The sequence below is a fragment of the Pezoporus occidentalis genome, unplaced genomic scaffold (assembly GCF_034315485.1).
Source record: "Pezoporus occidentalis ecotype Australia unplaced genomic scaffold, CSIRO_AGI_Poc_V1 ctg145, whole genome shotgun sequence".
NCBI lineage: Eukaryota > Metazoa > Chordata > Aves > Psittaciformes > Psittacidae > Pezoporus > Pezoporus occidentalis.
Genome location: NW_026913263.1, coordinates 283,439 through 304,170, shown reverse-complemented (window position 1 = coordinate 304,170; position 20,732 = coordinate 283,439). Strand labels below are relative to the sequence as shown.

General features: G+C 51.7%; 1 protein-coding gene across 2 annotated transcripts; it reads left to right on the top strand.

Moving 5' to 3' along the window:
• Positions 1-78: 78 nt before the first annotated feature.
• TRAIP (TRAF interacting protein) lies at positions 79-19,313 on the top strand. Of its 2 annotated transcripts, none has more exons than XM_062610157.1 (15): positions 79-290; positions 1,266-1,323; positions 2,598-2,681; positions 6,658-6,697; positions 9,268-9,395; positions 12,082-12,176; positions 12,675-12,788; positions 13,729-13,816; positions 15,355-15,444; positions 15,670-15,758; positions 16,491-16,646; positions 16,847-16,895; positions 17,399-17,524; positions 18,060-18,110; positions 18,915-19,313. In XM_062610157.1, the coding sequence occupies exons 1-15, from the start codon at positions 193-195 to the stop codon at positions 19,041-19,043; spliced, it is 1,395 nt and encodes a 464-aa protein (XP_062466141.1). In that variant the 5' UTR covers positions 79-192; the 3' UTR covers positions 19,044-19,313. The 2 variants fall into 2 exon arrangements, with proteins under 2 accessions (XP_062466141.1, XP_062466142.1); XM_062610158.1 differs by lacking the exon at positions 79-290 and adding an exon at positions 2,369-2,511 and having other exon boundaries at positions 1,291-1,323.
• The last annotated feature ends 1,419 nt before the right edge of the window (positions 19,314-20,732 follow it).

Here is a 20,732-nt window from a genome sequence, read left to right as displayed (position 1 = left end):
CCCGGGGGCGCGGCCCGCAGGACACGCCCCCCCTGAGGCTCCGCCCCCCCGGCTTCTCCTCTCTCCCCTTGAGGTCACATCCGCCCCGGGCCGGAAGCGGCGGGTGCGCGGCCGTATTTGAACGGCGGGGTACCGCGCGGCTGCCGCGGTCGCGGGTTCGTGTCCCGCTGGGGCCGCCCGCCCGGCCCCGCCATGCCCATCCGCGCACACTGCACCATCTGCTCCGACTTCTTCGACAACGAGCGCGACGTGGCGGCCGTGCCCTGCGGCCACACGTTCCACTACGTCTGGTGAGCGCGGGCCTGCGAGGGGGATGTGGGCGTTGTGTTTTCCGGTCCCGCCGCGGTACCGGTACCGCCGGCTCCCGTTCTCGCTCCGGTTGCCGTCGCTCTGATGCGCCGTTTCGCTTCGCAGCGGCACCCGGCGGTGCCGTCAGCCCGCGGCCTCCCCACTGCGGAGCCGACAGGTTGCTCCGCGCAGGGTGTGTGTGCGGAGGGGCCGGTGCCGTGCTCCCGCTGCGGGTGTTCTGGAAGTGCTGGTGTCGGAAGAAGCGGTTCTCGGGCGGAAATAAACGCTGTGTGCGGGGAGGGAGCGGCTGTTTGCTTCCCGGGGCCGGCCGCCTCTTGACCAGGGGCACAGCTCGGGCTTGCGCTCCTCGAACGGCCGGCGGAGGAGGGAGAGCTTCCAAAGGAAACCTGCCAGCTCCAGGTTGTTGCGGTGCTCCAAAAATAAACCCTTCTGAGCGTGACGTGATGCCTTGGTTGCAGAATGCGCTCGCAGCTCTCCCGGGGAGCCCGGCAGGTCGGTGTTCATCATCGCGGGGCGCAGCGGCCCAGGCTCCCTCCCTCCACAGATGTGTGTTTGGTGTCAGCAGCACCCTTTGGAGCTGACCCTGCTGGGGATCTCAGCTGTTGTATCCTGATACGGCAGCTCCTGCGCTGTTCTTTATGGCGATCTGAGTGCTCCTGCAAAGCTCTGGTTATTCAGAGGCTCTTTCTCAGGGAGATTTGAGCTCTGTGAAGGCTCTGCCCTGGTAAAGATAAGCTCACGTGCTAAATTCAGCTGGGAATTGTCTCGGGGGTGAAGGAAGGGTGCCTGTGCTGCAGCACAGTGTTCCTGTTAGCTGCACCTCTGGACTAAATGCTTTTTCTGGTTTTAGCTGTGAAAAGGAGGTGCATCCTGCTGTCTTCTGGTGAGCCAGGGGGCTCTGGGAGCAGTGCTCCTAGGGTTTAAGGATTGACCACGTGTTTCTTTTCCTTTCTCAGTCTGATCCAGTGGTTTGACACAGCACCTAGCCGGACCTGCCCGCAGTGCAGAATCCAGGTAAAACCATCCCCTGCGTACACCTCTCTATGGCACAACTCTCTGCAGATGCCCTCAAGGAGCTGTGGCCTAGGCCTGGGGTGGTGTGAGGAAGAGGCTTAGGGTATGAAACACAGTTTTCTGTCACTTCAGGCTCTCCTCAAAGGGTCAGAGAGCGATCTCCCTTCAGCAGACATTCCAATCAGAGGGGTGGTCTGGGGGTGCCCTGCTGCTGTTCCTGTTGTAGCTTTTCCAGAAAGGGTCTCTAGGTTTTCATGGCTTTTATTTAGGCTAAGCATTGTCATAATGATGGAAAGGGCTGGAAGGGGTTAATCAGGCCAGGTTAATCCGACTTGTGTTTCTGGAGTACCCTACCCCTTGCCATCAGGTAAGCAGCCCCTTCTGCTGCATGTGGTCCTTGTAATTGAGGTGCTTTGCAGCACTTGGCTCTTTATTGAGCATAGCAAAAGCTGGAGAGGGAAGGAGGGATGTGAAGGAAGGATGTGCTTCTGGGACGGGAAGCCAAGGCTTGGGAATCCAGTGGCTTAATTGGGACCTGAACTTCTCTGAAGTCCTTTGTGTCACCAGCCTTGATGCTGCCAGTAGGTCTTGGTGTGTAGCGGCTGCAGGAGATGTTGACGCACACTCAGATGTGGGTTTTCAGGCAGCTGCAGCTCGGGATTGTTCTGTGTTCGTGCTTCTTTTTTTCTCTCAAGGTCTTGGCCCTTGTTCCTTCCCTGACTTGTTGATTCCCTCTGTTCTTCACTGCCTCTTACATCTCTGGGTTACCATGGAGTTATCGCGAAATAACATCTCATGTAGCAGTAACCATGCAATTAGCTGGTGTCATGACTGTATATAATACTTAAAACACAAAGCTGTAACTGCATGGGGGAGGTGTGGAGAGCTATCAAATTCAATTACAGCACCTTCTGCCTGCAGAAAGCATCACGTACTTCTGTCTTAGGATTTGGCATCATGTTAGCTCAGCGTCAGCTGCTTGGGCCTTAGCTGCCAGAGAACAGACTGCGCTTGATTCAGAAATGCCTGAATCTTTCTGCTGCAGCTCAGGAGCTTGGCTGGAGTCGCGCTCACAAAACTGAGTGGGGGGGGGGTCTGCTGCTCTTCTGATGAGCCAAAGCAGAGCATCGTCACTAACGGCATTGAGCACGTGATCTGACTTGTCTTTCATGGCCTTGTGACAAGATGGTACCTTTTCCACCCTCCATCTGTCTTCAATATCCGTTGTGTTTCTGTATCTGTGCCCATCAACCTCTTCTGTCTCCTGTGTTTAGGTCGGCAGAAAACACATCATCCATAAGCTGTTTTTTGATGTTGCCTTGGAGGAGCAGGCAGTGCCGGATGCAGAGACCTTGCAGGTAATTTGGCTATGTGGATCTGTTGTGTGATGCTTCAGCACCCTGAGATCATGGTCTGGGCTGCCCATCCTCTGCCAGCAGCTGCTTCCTGAGCTGGTGCTTGCAGTGCTGTGCTCATGTTTCAGATCTGAAGCACATCAGTGTCTCCTGCCTGTCTCTGTTCTCCCTCTTGGTGCTCACCCAGTCTCAGCCCTGTTGCAAGGAAGTCTCCATACGGTGGTTTAAGAGCTCCCCCTGACCAGGACTTGTGAAGCCTCCTCTACTTCAGTGCTCTTTCTTCTGGTTCTCACCTTGCCTGGAAAGCTCCCAAAGCAGCACCAAGCAAACATCCACCTGCCGCTTCTCCCTTGGTGTGCTGAAGCCTTGGGGATGAGGCTACAGAGCTCTTCCAAAAGGCAGCAGAAGGAAAATTCCAAATGCAGTTAATTGCTGCTAGTGTCTGTGGCTTGGTTGTGTGTGAGGTCTTCTTACCCCTTCATTAGAGGAAGTGCCCTGTCCTCACTTGCGTGCAGGTGGGCTTGTTTGCACAGACTGTAAGGAAATGGGACAGGGTGGTGAGAGTCATGGTTCCCCAAGAGAGATTAGAAATAGATTGCCTGAAGCTGCACCAGCAGTGGTGACAGTGCTGAGGCTGGTCCCTGGGGAGGATCCTGGCTGGAGCTGGTTCGTGTTCTCTAAGCTCCACTTTTAGGTGTAGAGAGCTGGGGGTGAGAAGGGATGAATGCACAGGGGCTGTTCCACTGTTCCATGTTCTCCTCCTTTGCTTAGCGTGGATGAAACATGGCTCCTTATGTCTTGGAGTTGTCCCAAAAAAGTAACTGGTTGACCTTGGTATAATGGGATGCTTGTACCCTCTCATGTTTAGAATCAGCATGTGCAGCAATTACCATAATTAGCAGTTGCCATGACAATGCTATATGTATATCGTATGTTTTTAAAATAGAGCCAGCCAGACTATAATGTCAGCAGCACTGTCGTTCTCCAAGATCGCTAATAGAGGAACTGCAGGCTGAAGTGTGTGTGCTGAGGAAATGAAGATGCATCTCTGGGCACTTGAAGCTGTGTTCCTTAGAAGCAAAGCAATGGCTTGGAGCAGATAAACATTGCCTTTAGTACATACTCCGATCTGCTCTCACAAATGTAAATACATGAGTGACTCAGAAATGGGTTGACTGGAGAAAATTGCCCTAGAAAAAGCTTTCTTTTCCCTCTCACCCCCACCCCAGGATCTAAGATGGGCTCCTCCAGGCAGGCTGTGCTGAAGAACTGCTCCCGTGCTCAAAGGCAGGATTGTGCAGCCACCCCTGCACAACAAGCTTGATGGTAACTCATCATCTCCTACACAGTTTGCTGTGTGGCTGTCAGAGCAGCATCTGGCCCCGAGTGTGCAGCTTTCCTAATGAGAGTGCTGAGGTCACTCTAAAGGCAACCAAATATTTTTGGTGTAGATTAGCATAGTTAGCTTGTATGGGTGTTTACTGCCTCATGCACTGATTCGGCTTGCTGCTGGGCTGATGCTGGTTTGTTACAGATTTCATGTGTGCTGCCTTGTTTCTGAATGACATGGAGCACCTTAAGAGCATGGGTGACTATCAGGGGTGGGATTGGATTTAATGTCTATCTAGGCTGGAGTGATGATGGGGTATCTGTATGGGTAGAGATACCCACATCACTGCCTCTATGGTGGGGTATCTGATACTGGGCAGGGTGGCAGTTCAGCAGAGCAAACACATGGTGGGCAATCCCCCAGCTCTTTAGAGGCTGAGAATTGGTGACATCCTCAGCCAGAAGTGATTTCACCTGAAAAAGCCTCCAAACACAGGGTTTGTTGCCAACCACTGCCTGTCCCTCCAAGAGCCTGGGCATAGAGTGGTACTTTGCTCTGAAATCAACTGGAGCCATATCTCTGCAGCCTGCAGATGTTCTGAAATGAGCATTTGGCCTCCTTCCATGGAAAGGTTGGGCTGGGGCAAGGCAGTGTGCTAGGAAGCAGAATATTAGCTGTGGTCCTCTTGGGGCTCTGAAGAAGTGGTGGCAGGGCTGCTTTGCTTTGCTTTGCTTTCCACCACCAGCATCAGCTTCAACTGAAACACTGGAGGGGACTTAGTTCCCTGGAGTAGCTGCAGACCACAGGCTGAACGCTGCGACATGCCCAAGTGTTTTTGGGTGCTGAGCCTGGGTTTATCCTGTGTTGCTTTTAAAGATGGTCCTTGGTGATTAGAACAGCCTCCATGTGGCTGTTTCCAGAGTGGGAAAAGTGTGAGGTTTTGGGTGTAGCGCTGTGTGAGACCATCTGGAACCTGATGCTTCCAGTTGCTTGTGATTTGGGGAGCAGACAGCCCTTCTTCCAAAGGAGACTAGGAGACTTTGTCTTGTTCAGCCAGGTGAAGAAGAGGAAAGAGGAGAATTCCTGCCTGTAAACCTGCTGGGGAGGGTAGAAACCTGGGAAGACAGCTGTCTGTGATGAGGATATATTAATTTGATCTTGGGGAAAATGTGGCCTTGTAACTCAGGCTGGCAGAGGGAGGAGAGCTTCTATCAGAGGAGTGAAAATTGGGAGCAGTCTTTAGGAGCTGTGGCGGAGGATGAGGATGAGGGATTTTGGATTAAGTTGATGAATGAGGTAATGTTACATAGCTGCCTGCAGTAGCCTGGGATTTCTTTGCTATCATGCTAATTAGCACATCTTGTGAGCTCACTAATCGTTACTGAATAGGACTCTGAGGAAGCTTCTCCAGAATAGCTTCTGCAGCAGAGCTAATTCCATGTCAGCCCTCCAGATGTTGTCCCCCCAGGGTCAAATCCAAGTCAGCTCTGCTAGGTTTTCCATTTAGTCCCTCCTGCTTGCCAAGCTTTGCATCCCATATTCTCTTTCCTGCCTTTACTGTTGGTAGCAGAGCTTCACTCTGGTCCCGTCAGATCCGTGGTCACTGGCAGTGCTATTCTCAGCTCAGATTTGCATGTAGTGTTCCGGGCTGCACAGATTTGTGTGCTCTGCTTCAGTACTGTGTTGGCATTTTATTGTGGTTTTATTCCACTGCAGTTCCTGCCTGACTTGTTATGTGCTTTCCTCTGCAGTTCTCTAACACAGCTTTTTAAGTCATCTTCTGTTGACTCTTTCCTGTATATATTTGTGTCTCTCTTATTCTGTTTGTTTTTTCCCCTTTTTTAATATTATATATAGATAGCCTCTCTTTATAACCTCTCTACATTTTATTTGACTATTTGCCAGTGTTCATAATTCCTGTTGCTATAATTTAAGCTATGGGGCATTTGCTGCCTCTTTTTGATCCTTAATGAAGGCGTTGGAAGTATTTGATGTTCCTCAGAGCCTTGTGGCACCCAGGAGACATTATGCACTCTCATATTGCTATGGTATGGATTGGTTTATGGGTGATCTATTTGTGGCTGTTCAAGTAAGCTGTCAGCTCGTACCTGCTTCCTGAATGGCAGTGACTTCAGGGTCAGTCAGAATGCTGGCTGGTGCCTTTGGACTGTGTGCTGGGTGACCTTCTCAGGTGTTTGGACATACCCTCCTGTCTCCCACCAGCACCTGATTCAAGTTCACTTCAGTTCAAAGCAACTCTCAATCCAGTTAGTCTGGCAACATCCCTGCCTTATTGCCTTGTTTAGGTAAAACATTATAAAAATTGCTCCTGTCTGATTTCCTGTGTTTCCCTGAGAGCCTTCCAAAATTATTCAGCTAAAACAAGATGACTGACAGTGTGAGAAATACAAGGTTGACAAGGCTAAGATGAAACTGCGATCTTCTCTTCTCCCTCTGAAGGATGCCAGTTGGAGGTGCTCTTTGCATACCCTGTGATAGTACTTGCTTGTAACTTGGTGCTTGCCACTACCGCCGTTCCCTTCTTAGCACCTGGCTGGTGCAGATGTCCTGCTGAGAAACCTCTTGGGTTCCTTTAGGATGTGGTGAAAGCTTCTCTTTCCTAATTGGGTTTTCTGTGTTGTGTTTCAGAATGAACTGGACAAGGTGAAGGCTGAGCTCTCTGTGAAAGGTGAGTTCCATCTGCCTACGGGGGTCAGCAGTCCATGATCAGCAGGTCCTGGGCTCTGCCTGTGCTAGGTGGCTTGCTCAGGCCTGAGGAGCCCCTAAGCAGAGCCCACCCAGCTCTGTAGCTGGGGGTATGGTGCAGGCTGCCTTTTCTAAAGGTGAGACCACCTAAAGCTGGACAAAGCTTGTTTGACAGAGCCAGAGGCCAAAGCCTGGCCCAGCTCTGCTGTAAGCGGGGAGCTTTCTGCGAGCGTGGAGACATATATGCAGTTTTCTTGCTCCTCTTCCTAATCACAAGCTCCAGCTATATCTGGAGCAGGCTTGCTGAAAGCAAAACCCTTGGTTTGCTCACTGGGAAACTCACAGCTGCGCATGGTAAAGCCTTGTTCCCTCCAACAGATCTAACTGCCCAAAAGCAGCAGTGGGAAGGCTTTGGATGTGTTTGGCTGTTGCAGTGCCACATGTGTTGCGTGAAGAGCAGACGGAGTTCAGTGTGTGCGCTTCCATTTCCCCATCTTTAATTTTAGAGGATGTTTGAGGGAGGCAGGAAAAGCAAAAGCCCTGGAGACTTGTCGATGGGTTTTAAGCATCGTCTGTAGGCAGCTTGTCATCAGAACATGAGTCATGAGCAGCAAAAGGAAAATGTCACTCTGAGTGACAGAAATCCAAAGACACAGTAGCAGAAGGGGGGAAAAAAAAAGCTCTTTAAAGAATGCTGGGGGCTCACCCACGCCACAAGAGTCGTCTTTCCTCTGCCTTCCCTGCATGCACGAGACAGACATGAATAGCCAGTAGATTGAGGATTCGGTCCTTAGCCCAAGAGCAGAATTGGATGGTCTGCAAGTCTCTATTCTGAGGCCTGTTCTCTTGCCAGCTTAGTTGAGTTTAGTGACTTGGTAGAGAGCCAGATCTTCTGGGGAAGGTGTCTGGGATTCTTGCTAGGATGTTATCCAAGAAAAACTGCTCGAAGGCCTGCTCATCTTCTCGGCTTCTGGTAAGTAGAGGTTGGATTTGACATTCCCAGTCCCATTCTCTTTTCATATTGGAAATGAGAAGCTCCTTCCCACCTCCTGCCTCATTTGCTGCAGGCACTCTGCTCTCTGGTGGTTCTTGTGTATAAATTCTTCACTTTAAAGATGTGCTCTGTGCTGTGCGCTGTAGAGGAGCTGTGTAATTGCCAGTCACTGATCAGCTTGCAAATGGCTCTGGAGGTGCTGAGCTCTGAGCAGACCCAGCAGGCGCTGTGGGAGGCACTCTGAATGAGCTGGAAACTAATTCCTGCAGCATGGGGAGGTTCGATTCCTGCCATCTGCCTCTGGGCAGCTGGGAACGGAGGAGGGGGAAGCCCAAGCTCTTTTGGTGGATGTGGAGTCCCTGCAAACGAAGGGGGGTGTCTCCAGGCTGTGCTGCCTCTGGTGAGGAAGGGATATTCACATCAATGGAGAGAAAAGGTTTTGCTAAGGAACAAATGTTTCCCATGGCAGCTCTGTGCTTCTGCTGGGATAGGCTCCTCTCTTCTTCCCCAGTGCCATGTGTCTCTTTTACTGTTGGATCGAGCAATGAAGCTTGCTCTGCAGGTCATGCTTCCATGGGATGTGGTGGCACAATCTGAAACTGGATTGATTGCAAGAAGAAGCCCTTTTGGAAAGGCACTGATTGGCTTCCCACTACTGCCAGGCTGCAGCCATGGGCAGTTTGGGCAAAGGCAAGAGATACTGAGCTGAAGACTTTAACCTGCTCTCAGCAGGGTTAGAGAGGTTCCCTCACTGCCCAGCTGCTGCAAGCTTTCCCTCGATGCTAGCTGCTCCCTGCTTAGGTCTGTCAGCTTCTGATGGTGGTTGTTGCTTTTTGTGATGTTCTTTCCTTGCCTTAACAAATCAAATTGAATTCTGGTGGTGTTTTACACCACCTTCTCTCTTGTGGTCAGAGGCATGTGCTTTGTTCCTGGATTGTGTGCATGGGGAGGGACAGCAGGACTCTAAGGTTGTGCCTTGCAAAAGGTGGTCACTCTGGGGAGCCTGCTTGAGCTGTGGCATGTCCTGTGAAGTTCCCAGTGCCCAGCAGAGCTCTGCTTTACTGCCTCTTCCCCTTTGACATAGGTGCAGCAGCGTGGTGGATCACTGCGCACAGCTGCCTGACAGCCCAAGAAAGGGCTTCCTGATACAGAAGACTACACGTGGAGAGGATGGGCTCGGGGCTGTACTCTCCACCTCTGTGACAGCTCAGTGCAACTAGAGAGAAAGGCTTTCCTTGTGCAAGCCTGGCTTTGAGAGCATGCAAGAGTTAAGATGCAGCAGCTTAATGCTAGCAAGGCTGGCACTGGAAAGCTATTAAAGGGAATTTTTTATCTTTAGTAAAGAAAATCTTGAAGCCTGCTGGCAGTGGGAGAAGCAAGTGCTCAGTATAGACCCTGGTGCAGACAGCACTTGGGGAAATGTGTCTCTACAGGAACAGCCACTTCCTAGCAGCCTGGAGCCTGAGACCGCAAGCAGTGTCTTTGTCATGCTCCTGCTGCTGTGGGGCAGCTGAGGTCTGGGTTTCCAGGCCATGACCTTTTTCTTTTTTCTTTTCCAGAGAAAGAAAAGCGGGAATGCCAGGCAGTTGTGGATGGGCTGAGGGACACTCTGGATGTGCGCAATGCCACTATAGAGTCGCTCCAGAAGGTGCTCGGAGAGACAGAGATGCTGTGCTCCTCTCTCAAGGTACCTTTCCTTTCCCGGCAGGACTTCAGCTCTAACAAGTGCATGGTCAGTGTTCATTTTGTTGAAGAGCTCTGCAGGCCCTGCTAATAAAGGGATTGTCCTGGTGGGATTTTGAATCTGGTGCCTTGAGATGCCTGTCTCTTGATCTCCGAATGGCCAGAGGGCAACGGAGCTGGGTTTTCATTTTGGCTTTATTAATCCGAAGTGAGTGGTGTTGCTGGTCTTGAGGTCCTGTGTGTGCTCCACCTGGGGGTGATTCAGAGGTGTGAAAGCCAAGCCTGTGGTGGCCCTGGTTGGGGGGGGAGAAGTCCAGCCTGGGGGTTGCTGACTGAGCCTTGCTAATGAGGTGGCAGTGCTGATCATAAAGGTAGCAGTAAGAAGGCAGAGTGGGAACTGGCTCCAGTGCCCCATTGCTGAAACACTGGCTCCCTGCGGTCGAATGTTCTCCTGAAATGGGTTTAGGCCAGGCGGGATTCAAGGAAAATTAGTTTGTTGGTTTGATTGGAGGAGAAGTCAAACTGAAATATACGGAGGGGGAGTTGCAAGCTTCAGCTGAGTGGGATTTGATCCAGCTAGCTCTCCTGTCTGTATTCTGTTGCCAGGGCTTCTGTTTAGTTAGGCTAGTAATGTGTGAAGTCCAGGGATCAAATATTCCTGTTGTGTTTCAGCGTGCAGTGACTCAGTGTGTAGTCATGTACTGTGCGTAAACAGCAAGTGGAAGAGCAGGAGCTGCTTTGTCGAGGTGTCTTGTAGTGAGCACAACAGCTTTGCCTGGCTGGGATGGGCACTGCTGTGTGAAGAGGACATGACGGTCACAGGAAGATGGGGTTCAGGCATGTGGGGTTGTGAGCTGTAGACTGAAAGGCATGGGAGGGGTTGGCTGCACTTCCTAAGATCTCTGCTGCTTGGACCTTTGCCCAATAGTCTGAACTGCATCACGTTTCTTCACCTGCGAGGCCAAGTGGTCCAGGGAGACCTCATAGATGTTGTTGCTGGGTTGTCTTGCTCATGTCACCTGCAGCTGGGCTCCTGTGGGAGGAGCCAGCCCTGGAGGTCTGCCTGACACTACCAGTGTGGGGCTGTCACAGGGCAGGAGGACAGATACAGGTAGGAATTGATGCCAGGCAGATCTTGTTGTGAGCCAGCACAGCTTTTTTTGGTTGTTTTTTTGCCTGACCATGGGATTATATTGAGTCTGCTTGGGTTTAAAGGCAGCCCCTGTAAAGGGCCATGCCAGAGATGCTCATGGGATCCTGGGTATATCAGGATCTGGTATACCAGTGACAGGATACTCCTGTTGCTCCCTAGTCCTGCAGAAACAACTGTGACAGTGGAAGCTGGTGTTTACTGCTCAAGTCAACAACTCTGTGCTTGGCTTTCCTGCCTTGGCACCTCAGAGGATTATCTTGCCTGCTGCAGAACCCTCTGTGTGTGCTTAAGTCCTTTAAGAGAAGCTGGGCAGGATGGAAGGATTAGGGGCCTGGAGGTGTCTCTTTCTGTGGTGTACAGGGCATTCTAGCTGAATGCCAAGCACTGTCTTATACTGCATCATTAAAGATTAAAGCACTAAACTTCTGCAGTGAAAATATAGATTTAATTAGCCATGGTGCAGGTCAAGCCCACAGGCTGCAAACCATTCCTGTCTTCTGCTTGCACTGTCTGATGCTGCTGAACCTTTGTGTCAGAGTTTGCTGCCCTTTCAGGCATGTCTGGGGCTGGGGACTGCTCCAACCTGGCACAAAACACTGCTTCGGGGACCTGAAATGTAGAGAGCTCTGGTTAAGGAGAGCCGAAGTTGGGCTCTGCCTTAGCAAGAGTAACATGGGAGCCTGCAGTGCTGTCCCTCTGCAAAGTCCCAGCAGTTTCACAGCTGTTTGGCTCCTGTAGTAGAGAGCAGATAAAATCCTTTAACTTCTGTGTGGAAGAGAGCTTTACGAGTGATGGTCTTCTGCCAGGCACTGTGCTGAAACCAAGCCCGAGCCCTTTGCAAGCGCTGTGCAAGGTGCCCAGGCACACACAAACCTAGACAACGTGGATGCATTTAAACGATGCTAATTCTGGCCAGCTTCCCCCTGTCCACACTGCAGATCGGTGCTTTTCCAGCTCAGCCGAGGTTCTCTGTTACTGCTGCCTGCTACTGGAGAGCCTGGCGAGGTGATGCCTGCAGTGGGCTTACAGCCTCTCCAGGCAGGTGAGAGAAGTTCCCTGGGTGGGCGTCCGGTTTGGATGAAGTCTCCTGGAAGAGACGCACTCAGCAATTCCTATTTATGCTCTGAGCAGCTAATAGAAGGAGAATTGGGAAGGAAAATAAAAGGATCAGCTGTGCACGGAGGAGAAAGCAATAGCAAGGTTTGCTTGCTGTGGGTTTGCTTTTGACAAACTGTCACTGCGTACAGGGGACTGCACAGCCCCACAGATGCTTCCAGCTGAACAGAGGCTATGGTGTGGTTTCGGCACCAGATTCATCTTGTGCTGAGCACTGAAACCCTGCAGCACTTGCAAGGAGCAGAGCTGGGGGTGCAGCAAGGAGGGAGCTAAACTCTTCATAATCCTGAGCTGCTGAGGTGGTGATAGCATTAAGAGCCAATGTGTGCTCCCAGCTGCCCGCAGTGCGCATAAGCCAGGATGTTTCTCTAACAATCCCTGGAGCCTTCCTGACGGTCTGTGTGTGCTTGCTTCTCTGCAGAAGCAGATGAAATTCCTGGAGCAGCAGCAGGAGGATAACAGAAGTTCAAAGGAGGAGGCCCGCCGCCTGCGAAACAAGCTGAAGACCATGGAGCGGTGAGATCCCAGCTCTGGGCCTTGCTGGTGGGCTGCATGCCTCTCCCCTTCTCCGGGAGGGAGGGGAGGGTCCTGCTGTGCCTGCTGCAGCCTCCACATGCTGGCTCGTCTCACCCCATGAGGTTGGAAACTGGTGCATTGTAGCAGGTCTGTCTGTGCTTTTGCCCCTGCTGTGTTTCCAGACAGTTTCAGGAGGGACAGAATCCCAGCCCAGGAATGCAGTCAGCTTCAGGGCTATAGGGCCCCAGGGCTGGGACGTTGGCTCCATGTGCATTATGTGTGTGTGTGCAGCTGCCCCTTCTCTAGTCCACGTAGGGCTCTTTGTCCCTAGCAAAAAGCCCTGCTTGTGGTTGGGCAGTTGTGTCTCTTCCCCCACAACATCGAGTGCCTGCAGTAGGAGCTTAGGCTGCACCAGCCCCTTGGGGGGGACTCAGGGCTTCAGTCTCTCTCCCAGCTGTTTGTGACTCATGAGCTGAGGGGACCATTTCTTTTGTGCAGCATCGAGCTGTTGCTTCAGAGCCAGCGCCCTGAAGTGGAGGAGATGATCAGAGAGATGGGAGTCGGGCAGGCAGCGGTGGAGCAGCTTGCGATCTACTGTGTCTCGCTGAAAAAGTAGGTGCTGTGAGCTTGGCACTTGGCTCGTGCTGTCCTGGGTGTGCCATGGGAGAACCCTCTGCCAAGTACTAGCAGTTACATGGGCAATGTAGGGCTCTTGCTGCCTGCTTGGGCCTCCACTGGGTTTTGACTGACAGATCCTGGGGACCTAGATTGGAGCCTGTCACACTGAACTGTTCCCGTTGTCACTGCAGTGACATGTGTGTCACCATGGGAACTGTCTCCAGAGTTGTCAGTGCACCTATAAGGTGATTATTATTATTCCTTCCATTTCCCTCTCCTGCCTGGGGGGGAAATGAGTGGATGAGGGTTGCCGGCTTGTACCCTCTGCTACACTGCACTGTGCAGCTGTGCCTCGATTGCTCTCCAGTAAGGAGGATCTGCAGTGCTGCCCTCCCCTACCTGGAAATCCATCTGGTCCTGCTGGGCAAAACCACAGCTTTTTTTTTGGGTCCGTTCTGATGGCAGCTGAATAATTGCAGCTTTGATACAAAACCGTAATGAGGCAAGTGTCCCTGTGGTGTAATTGGGAATGGATGGGCATGGCCAAGAGTGTGATGTCTCTGAAAAGTCACTTAAAGCAAAGCCCCTTCTTTGCTGCCAGCATGGAGGCTGCTCTGTTGTCTGTCTTTTCCAGTGGCAACAGAAATGTCTCTGCAATTGGCTTCCATTTTGCTGGTGAAATCTGTTCAGGCCCTCTTCTCGGGCATGGTATTCCATGCAGCTTTTGTCTTCCCCATGGTGTATTGGAATGGTTGACTCGCTGTTGGGCAGTCTTGGGATACTTAATTCTGTTCCATAAAGGCCTTTGTGTCGCCTGGCTTTTCTCTGGTGGTTCTGCAGTTGCGGAGATTCAAATTAAGGGTCTTGGCTTATCTCTGAGAAGCTCTAACTCAGTCCTCTCACCAATGAAATGCCTCTTCTGGTATCTTTGAAGGGAATATGAAAACTTGAAGGAGGCTCGGAAGATGTCTAGTGAGATGACAGAGAAACTGAAGAAGGAGCTATTTGCTGTCAATAGCAAGGTAAAGGGAAAGTGTGAGTCCCAGGGGTGACATGGGGCTGTCAATAGCTGTGACCCAAGCCCTCTGCAGTGACCCCCTCCCACACTGAGCACTGTTTGAGTGGTACTGGTGGTGTGGAGGTGTGAGGCTGGGGTTTCTGGAGCAGGCTGTGATGCTGTGGTGAGTGAGCAGCTCCTGGGCTGCTCACTTGTCAGTCTCGGGAAGACTGGTGGGGCAGTGTGTGCAGAGCCAGCCAGAGTTTGGCAGGGAGCCTGGGCTGGAAGGCAGCAGCCTGCAGGTGCTCTGCTGCTCCCACTGGGTTCTGGAAGCAGCACTTCATCCTGCCATGCTGCCGAGCACTCCGCTGCCAGCCCTCCTGCTGCAGAACTGGGCCCACAAGAAAGATGGGAAGGGATTTGAAAGCAGCACCAGTTGAGCAGGATTTAGTACTGGCTTGGCACAGCCGCAGTAACACTCGGCCTTGTGCCTTCAGCCAACTGAACCAGGCCAGAGCTTCTGTGTGATGCTGTGCCCAGGCAGGTGAAGTTCCCAAAGTGAGGGCATGGAGGTGGCTCTGCACAGAGCCTGCCTGGGCTGGCACTGGCCTCCTCCAGAGCTTGGAGCTCCTGATGTGCCCCTGTTGCTGTGCTTCCCCTGCTCCAGGCCTGGCTGGGCTCTGTTAGCTCATGTTGGGTATTGCTTTTGTCAGTTTTGGTAGCGAGTCCCTATGAAAAGCGTGTGTGTGTAGCTTTGCTCTATGTTCCCTGGGGCATCCCCATGTGCAAGCCCACAGAGTGAGAGACTGTGGGTGGATTTGGTCTGTTTTTTGTTACTCAGCCATAGCTGTTGTCCCCTGAAATATGGAGAAGGAAGTTCTCAGATTGCTGTGCTGCTCCCCAAGTGAGGTAACCTCCTACATGAGGTGCTGCTGCTGGAATCAAGCTGCTTCTGGTGGAGCTAGTGCCAAGCTGCAGTCACCAGCTTGGGTCAGGAGGATGCGAGTCAGTGCACTCGGGGCTTGGCTTGGCTGACAGAGAGCTGACTGTACCCGCACTTGTGGGCTGGCCCAGGCTCCTGAACCCACAAAGTCTCTGATGTGGTGGCAGTCCACTTCCCAATCCTTGCTCCTGGCATGTTTCCCTGTTGAATCAAGCTTGTCCATGTGCCAGTATTGCTGATGTACAACCGTTCTCCAGCCTGTGGTTTGTAATTCCTGTGCTTTGGTGTGTCCACAGTCCTGCAGGAACTCGGAATGCAGCCACCAAGTGTTAGAGCAGGGAAAAGCTGTCACCATCAGGCATAAATGCTCGGGAAATGTTATAGGAAATGTTGTGTTGAGCAAGCAGCCCTGGAGATCCCTCTGCAGGCAGCATGAGGAAATGCTTAGGCATTCGGTTGCTCTGATACAGGAGAGATTGGTCAGACTGGCACAGGAAAGCTGAGCCCTTCAACAGGGAATAGTAGGATGTGCTGCAAAGCATGCTGCACCTGCAGGGACCTGTGATCTCCCTTATCCGAGTGTAACCAGTGCTCTGCTGTATGGGGGGGTTATTCTGCAGCTGCAGAAAACAGTTTTGGAGTTGGAGAAAACACAGGAGGAGTTAAAAAGCACCCAGAAGGATCTGAAGAATGCGGACAAGGAGATCTTGGTGAGCATGTTATTCCTTGGTCTGCAGTCACTGGCAGCTGGCCATGGCCTACAGCTGCAAAGCCAGGAGTTATGCTGGCTTTTGCTTGGTGACTGTTACCCAGCACATCTTGCCTTTCTTACTTGCCCACCTCTGGGTTCTACCTGATGCGGATTTATGGGAAGGGGCAAAGTATCTGCTACTAAATCATTCCTTTTCTCACTCTGCTTTCCTTTTTCCCTCCAGAGCTTGAAGAAGAAGATAGACATCCTGCAGGATACTCTGAAGGTGCCATCCCCAGCTAGAGAGACGCTCAGTCGACTAGTCTTTGAAAGGTTAGTGAAGTGCACCCCTAGATACAGGCAATGGATTGAGATGTCGGGTCCAAAGTAAGAGCTGACAGTTTAACTAGCTGTGGGAGCAGAGCTGTGCTAGTCTGTCAGGCATCACAGCAGCACAGGCGTTTTGCTCCTTGTATCCTAGTTTGTGGGGGTTTTTTCCTTGTTGCTGACAAGGTGGTGTTTGGTTTACCTGGGAAAAGATGTGTGTTTCAGAGGGCTTGGGTTGGAATGGGCTGGGTTTTGACAAACTCTTTATCACTATGTCCCAACAAAGAAATATCCCTAAAGCTGTTCTTGTGGTTGCCTCAGAGCTGGCCTTTCAGTGAGCATGTGCTGGTGTATGGGGGCTGAAGATCTTGGCCAGGCAGAGGAGCCTAGTCTGGAAAAAGGCATCTCTTGCATATTTACCAAGTCCTTTTGTGCAAAGAGCCTGTGCTGTTGCCCCAGGACAGCAGGCTGTGTTGCATACACAAAGCAGCAATGTGCCAGGGTACACCCTGGGCTCTGGGGGTGCTGCTGTTACAGCGCAGGCCATTGAGGGTGAACAGTTGTTTGGGACACTGACTATAAGCTCAGGGATTTGGAGTGTCCTTTCTGTGGCTGGTAAGCAGAGGGGGCTGTGATCCTGGTCCCACTGCTGCCTCAGCTCAGTCGTGCAGCTCTGTCTCCTCTCGTCTGCCGGTGGCAGGTGGTGGCCTCTGGCTGATGCTTTGCATGGCCTTGCAGCCCTGCTCCCGTGGAACTGCAGCACCCAAAGCTCCACCGCCCAGCCCACAGCGAGGAGATCAATCTAGATGCTTCTTTTGATGTCGACACCCCTGAACATCAGCCCTGCAGTTCTCTCTGCAGCCCTGCAAAAAGGCAGAAGCTGGATAAAAAGCCGTGAGTTTCCCCTCCTCTTTCTGCTTCCAAAGGAGATCAAAGTCTCACTTCTGTGGAAGCTGCTGTGTGAGATCAGATAGCTCTCCAGCTGCCTGATGTCGTGCTGCAAGTTATGTCGTCATCTGCTTGGCCTTGTCTGTCCTTGCCAGCTCCACTTGAACAATAAATCTCTGCTGATTTGCTCCTTGGGCTTCTTGCAGGCCTCCTGTGGTAAATCTGGCGAAGAAAGTGCTGAAGGAAACAGTGGAGGTAAAAGGGCTACTCTTGATTTTTCTGTATCATCTCTTTGATTCTGCTGTTAATAAGGGTGGGATAAAGGACCCATTTTTCTCCGTGTAGGAGATGCTGTCACCACAGATCGGCCCATGTGTAGAACCACTGTACATGCTTTAAAGGGCTGTGCTTGCTAGTCTCTTAGAAATGCTGCCTCAGGCCTCCTGGAATTGGTCAGGAGAGGGAGGATGGGGACCCACAAGCTTCTTGCTGCTTATCTTGCCTCAGATGTGCTTGGCATGATACAGCCTGTGGCTGTAGGGTCAGTGAAGGGGGCTGTTCTTCCAGGGTTGCTGGGTGCCATGTCCCAGGCACTGTTCCACATAAGCCCCAGTGGGAGATTTGAAACTACTGTTCTTCGGCCTAAGCAGTAACCGTTACCCAGAGTAGCTGTCTGCATTGTTAGTGCTCCCTGTTTATGGACTAAATTCAGCAGATCATGCTGGTTAAAGGGCTTTTCTCATTGTTTTGTGGGACAGAACTGGGCAGATGATCCGGAGGATGATACTCTTAAAGGACTGTTGCCAGCATTCATCAGGAACTCTGTTCTCTCCAAGAAGCCATCTTCGGGTAGCTTGCTGGGTCCGCACAGGAACGTGGGCACTGTAAGTATGACTGTCCAGTTGGTGAGCATGTCAAGGGCTGGCACTGCACTCCTCTGTCCTCAGGTGACCCTGCAGGGGGAAACGAAGGAGGCTTTTACTTTGCCACAGTGTGTGGAAAATAAATCTTGGAGCGTGACCTGGCTACTTCCCAGTCCTGCAGAGCTCCAGGGATGACAGATGCTCATTCCCTTTCTGGCAGCAGACTAAATGGCACTTTGCATCCCATTCCTCCACCTCCTTGGAGCTTTGGGTGTTTTCCTTGTATTACTGAGTCCCAGTGACAAAATCCTAAGCTATTGCTTTGGAGCCTCAGCTTGCTGCAGAAAGTGCCCAAGATATCCAAACTTTACTAATATCCTTGGGTCTGCCTTTTTGTAAAGGTGAGGGCTTAGCATCCGTACTGAGTGCTTCCAGGTGCTTGTTAACTCCACCACAGAAGCTGCAGCCCACAAGGCTCCCTCTTCCCCATAACCAGTGTGAGAAGTAGCCAAGGCTCTGTACTGCTGTTCCAGACTCCTTTCTTTCTCTCTTCTAGGTGCGGATGGGTTATGATGGCATGGGAGGCAGAACAAAGTTCATACAGCCTGTATCCTTCCTTGCAGCTCGCAAGGTAATAGTAGTGCTGTAGGATCTCTTCTCTGTTCGTGCTCATCTTGGAGTCCTCTCCACCAACCAACAAAAAAATGGGCTAGGACCCTCAAGGAACCATTACGTTTCTCTCCATCTGACTCTGACGAAGTCTGAGTTCAGCAAAGGCATCAAGGACCTGAACTTGCTGAGAGCATTATCAGAGGTGGCTCATGCAGAGGTGTGGATCAGCCAGAAATCGGTGCCACTTGCAGGGACTGCCTCTGCCTTTGGAATCCCTGAGCACAGCCTCTTCCTGGCTGCCTGCTCTCCAGCCTGTCTGTTCCTGTGGGATGCTGCTGCCCTGCTGTGCATGTCCTGGTGGGCAGCCCTGCAGCAGGTGAGCAGAGGCTGGGCTGAGCTCACCCTGTGATGGGGAAGCTGCTTTTCCCTGGGGAAGTAGCTTTTCCTTGGGAAGGTGTAGGCTGTAGTTTCTGTCCCTTTCCCTGCATGGTGTCCTGGCTCTGACATGCAGGGTAGGTCTTGAGACTCTGACAGATATCCTTAAATAACTCTTTTATGTGCTAAGGTGGGTAGCACAAAAGTGGAAAGTGTTCCTTGGCCCATGGGACAGGAGCATGCCTGAGCTCTGCTGCTGTGAGCAGGGGCAAAGACCAACCTGTCCTGCAGGGAGTCTTTCTGAGCTGTGCCCAGGGAACAGCTGGGTCCCAGGTCTGTGGTTGAGCCCCATCTGCAGCTGGTATTGGATCACTTTTGTCTCCAAGGCATTGGTTCGTACTTTCCTTGACAGTTCTACCTCTAGACAAACCTGGCAGAAATCCGTCCATTAGCAGTGAGGAGCAAGAAAAAGGTCTCCAGGCAGGTGTCTGCAGCTCCCTCCACATCTTCCTCCAGCAGCAGCCAAGCCAGACTGGACAGTTTTCTGCAGTGAGAGCAGCTGGGCAGGGTGGCCATAGCACAGACCATGCTTGCCCAGAGCCTGGCACACAAAGCAATGGGCAACCGCTGTTCTGTGAGTGGCTATGATTTGCAAAGCACCTATGATATGTGGTGGGTGAGACAAGTTGCCCTGCAGCAAGCAGCTGGCCTTGCAGCAAGTCAACAGGAGACCAAGCCTCTGGCTACTGCTTGGACTGATTTACCTCCTTCATTTTACTGCTTCTTCCTCCTATTTTCATGCAGAATAAACAGGGTTTTCTCATCTTCTGCCTGCTCAGAGCTCTGCAGTTGCTGCTGCTGTTGGGCTCTGACACCAGGTCAACTGCACTTCTTGGATGCAGCTGCAAGCTGGAAGTGTGGGAAGGATATCTGGGATGTCAGTCTGGAGTAAGAGCCAGGATCTGGACCTGCTCTATGCCGGGGGTAAATGGTTCCAGTAGGGTTTCCAGGAGGAAGAAGTGTGCAGGGGGCAGAACAGTGTTGGCCTGCAGGGTGGCTGTGTAGTTATCATCAAACTAAACTTCCTTCTGCAGTGGGCCTGGGACGGTTGGGGTCCCCACAGACCACCCTGAGGCATGTTCTGGTTTGGGCTATGGAGTCCAAGTTCAAACTTGGCACTGAAATTGCTGACCTGGGGAAGGGGTGCTGGGGTGACCCCCTGCCCTGCTTGGGAATGGAGAGATGGGTGTGCTGATGTGACCTGTGTTCTTGCAATGTCAAGCTAGTGTATGAATTTCTATTGTTTTAATGAGACTGTAGGGGTGTTCTTGTTCTTTTCTGACCGCTTTGCGGGATTGGAACAGCCTGAAGAAGTGCTGAAGGTGAACAACCTCCCTTGACAGGGGGGATACTGATAGGGCTGAACCTGTCTGGGGTTCCTCAGCTCGGCGATGTGGGACTGGAGCTTCTCCCTCTCATCCCATGGCTGAAGCAGGGCTGTTCACTGCAAGGAACGGACTTGGTGAGGCACCTCATGCTGTACAAATCCATCGTGTTTCCTGTTTTTAGCTGCTTCAGGCTGGAACCTGCAGTATGTGACTGCCTAAACCTATGCCTTTAGGGAATAAAATATAACACTATGTGCACTTGTTAACACAACTGCCTTCTGAGCATCTTCTTCCCTACTGCAGCTCAAGGTGAAGAGTTGAGTGTGTGGTGATGGATGTGCTGTGAAACCTTTGCTGCCAGCTCTTGGGGCACAGGCCCCTTCTTGACGGAAGGGCTGTGGTGGGGTGAAGCTGTGATAAAAGTGATGCCAGGCTCCAGGGCAGTGAATACAGCAACTACCCACAGCCCATCTGCTCTGTCTTCCCTGCATCGGTGGGGCTGGCAGCTGAAAAACAAACAGCCTGTTTGGCATGCTGAAAAACGGGTGGGGAAGACTCTAGAGGAGCACAAGGAGAGGATTCAGAGGGCTGGAAAACAAGCTTGGGGGACTTAAAGGGGGTGATAGGGGCCAAGCACTGTCTAGTTGAAGGTGGATGTTTTGAATGTCCTTGTTTTCTGGGAAAAAAAATACCCAAGTAAACCCCCCAAAAAACCCAAACCAGCCTTTTTTTGTTTGTTTGTTTTTTATATATGTAACCATAATTTTTTTTTTTTTTCCTGTTCTGGACCTAGTGTCAGTCCTGATCTCCTTTCATCCTCCATGCTCCCACTTTCCATGTCCTTCCAATTTTTG

Coding starts and splice junctions, on each gene's coding strand:
- TRAIP (XM_062610157.1), top strand. CDS start 193: ATGCCCATCCGCGCACACTGCACCATCTGCTCCGACTTCTTCGACAAC. Junction 12,177..12,674: donor AAGCTGAAGACCATGGAGCG/GTGAGATCCCAG, acceptor TCTTTTGTGCAG/CATCGAGCTGTTGCTTCAGA. Junction 17,525..18,059: donor CGCACAGGAACGTGGGCACT/GTAAGTATGACT, acceptor TCTCTCTTCTAG/GTGCGGATGGGTTATGATGG.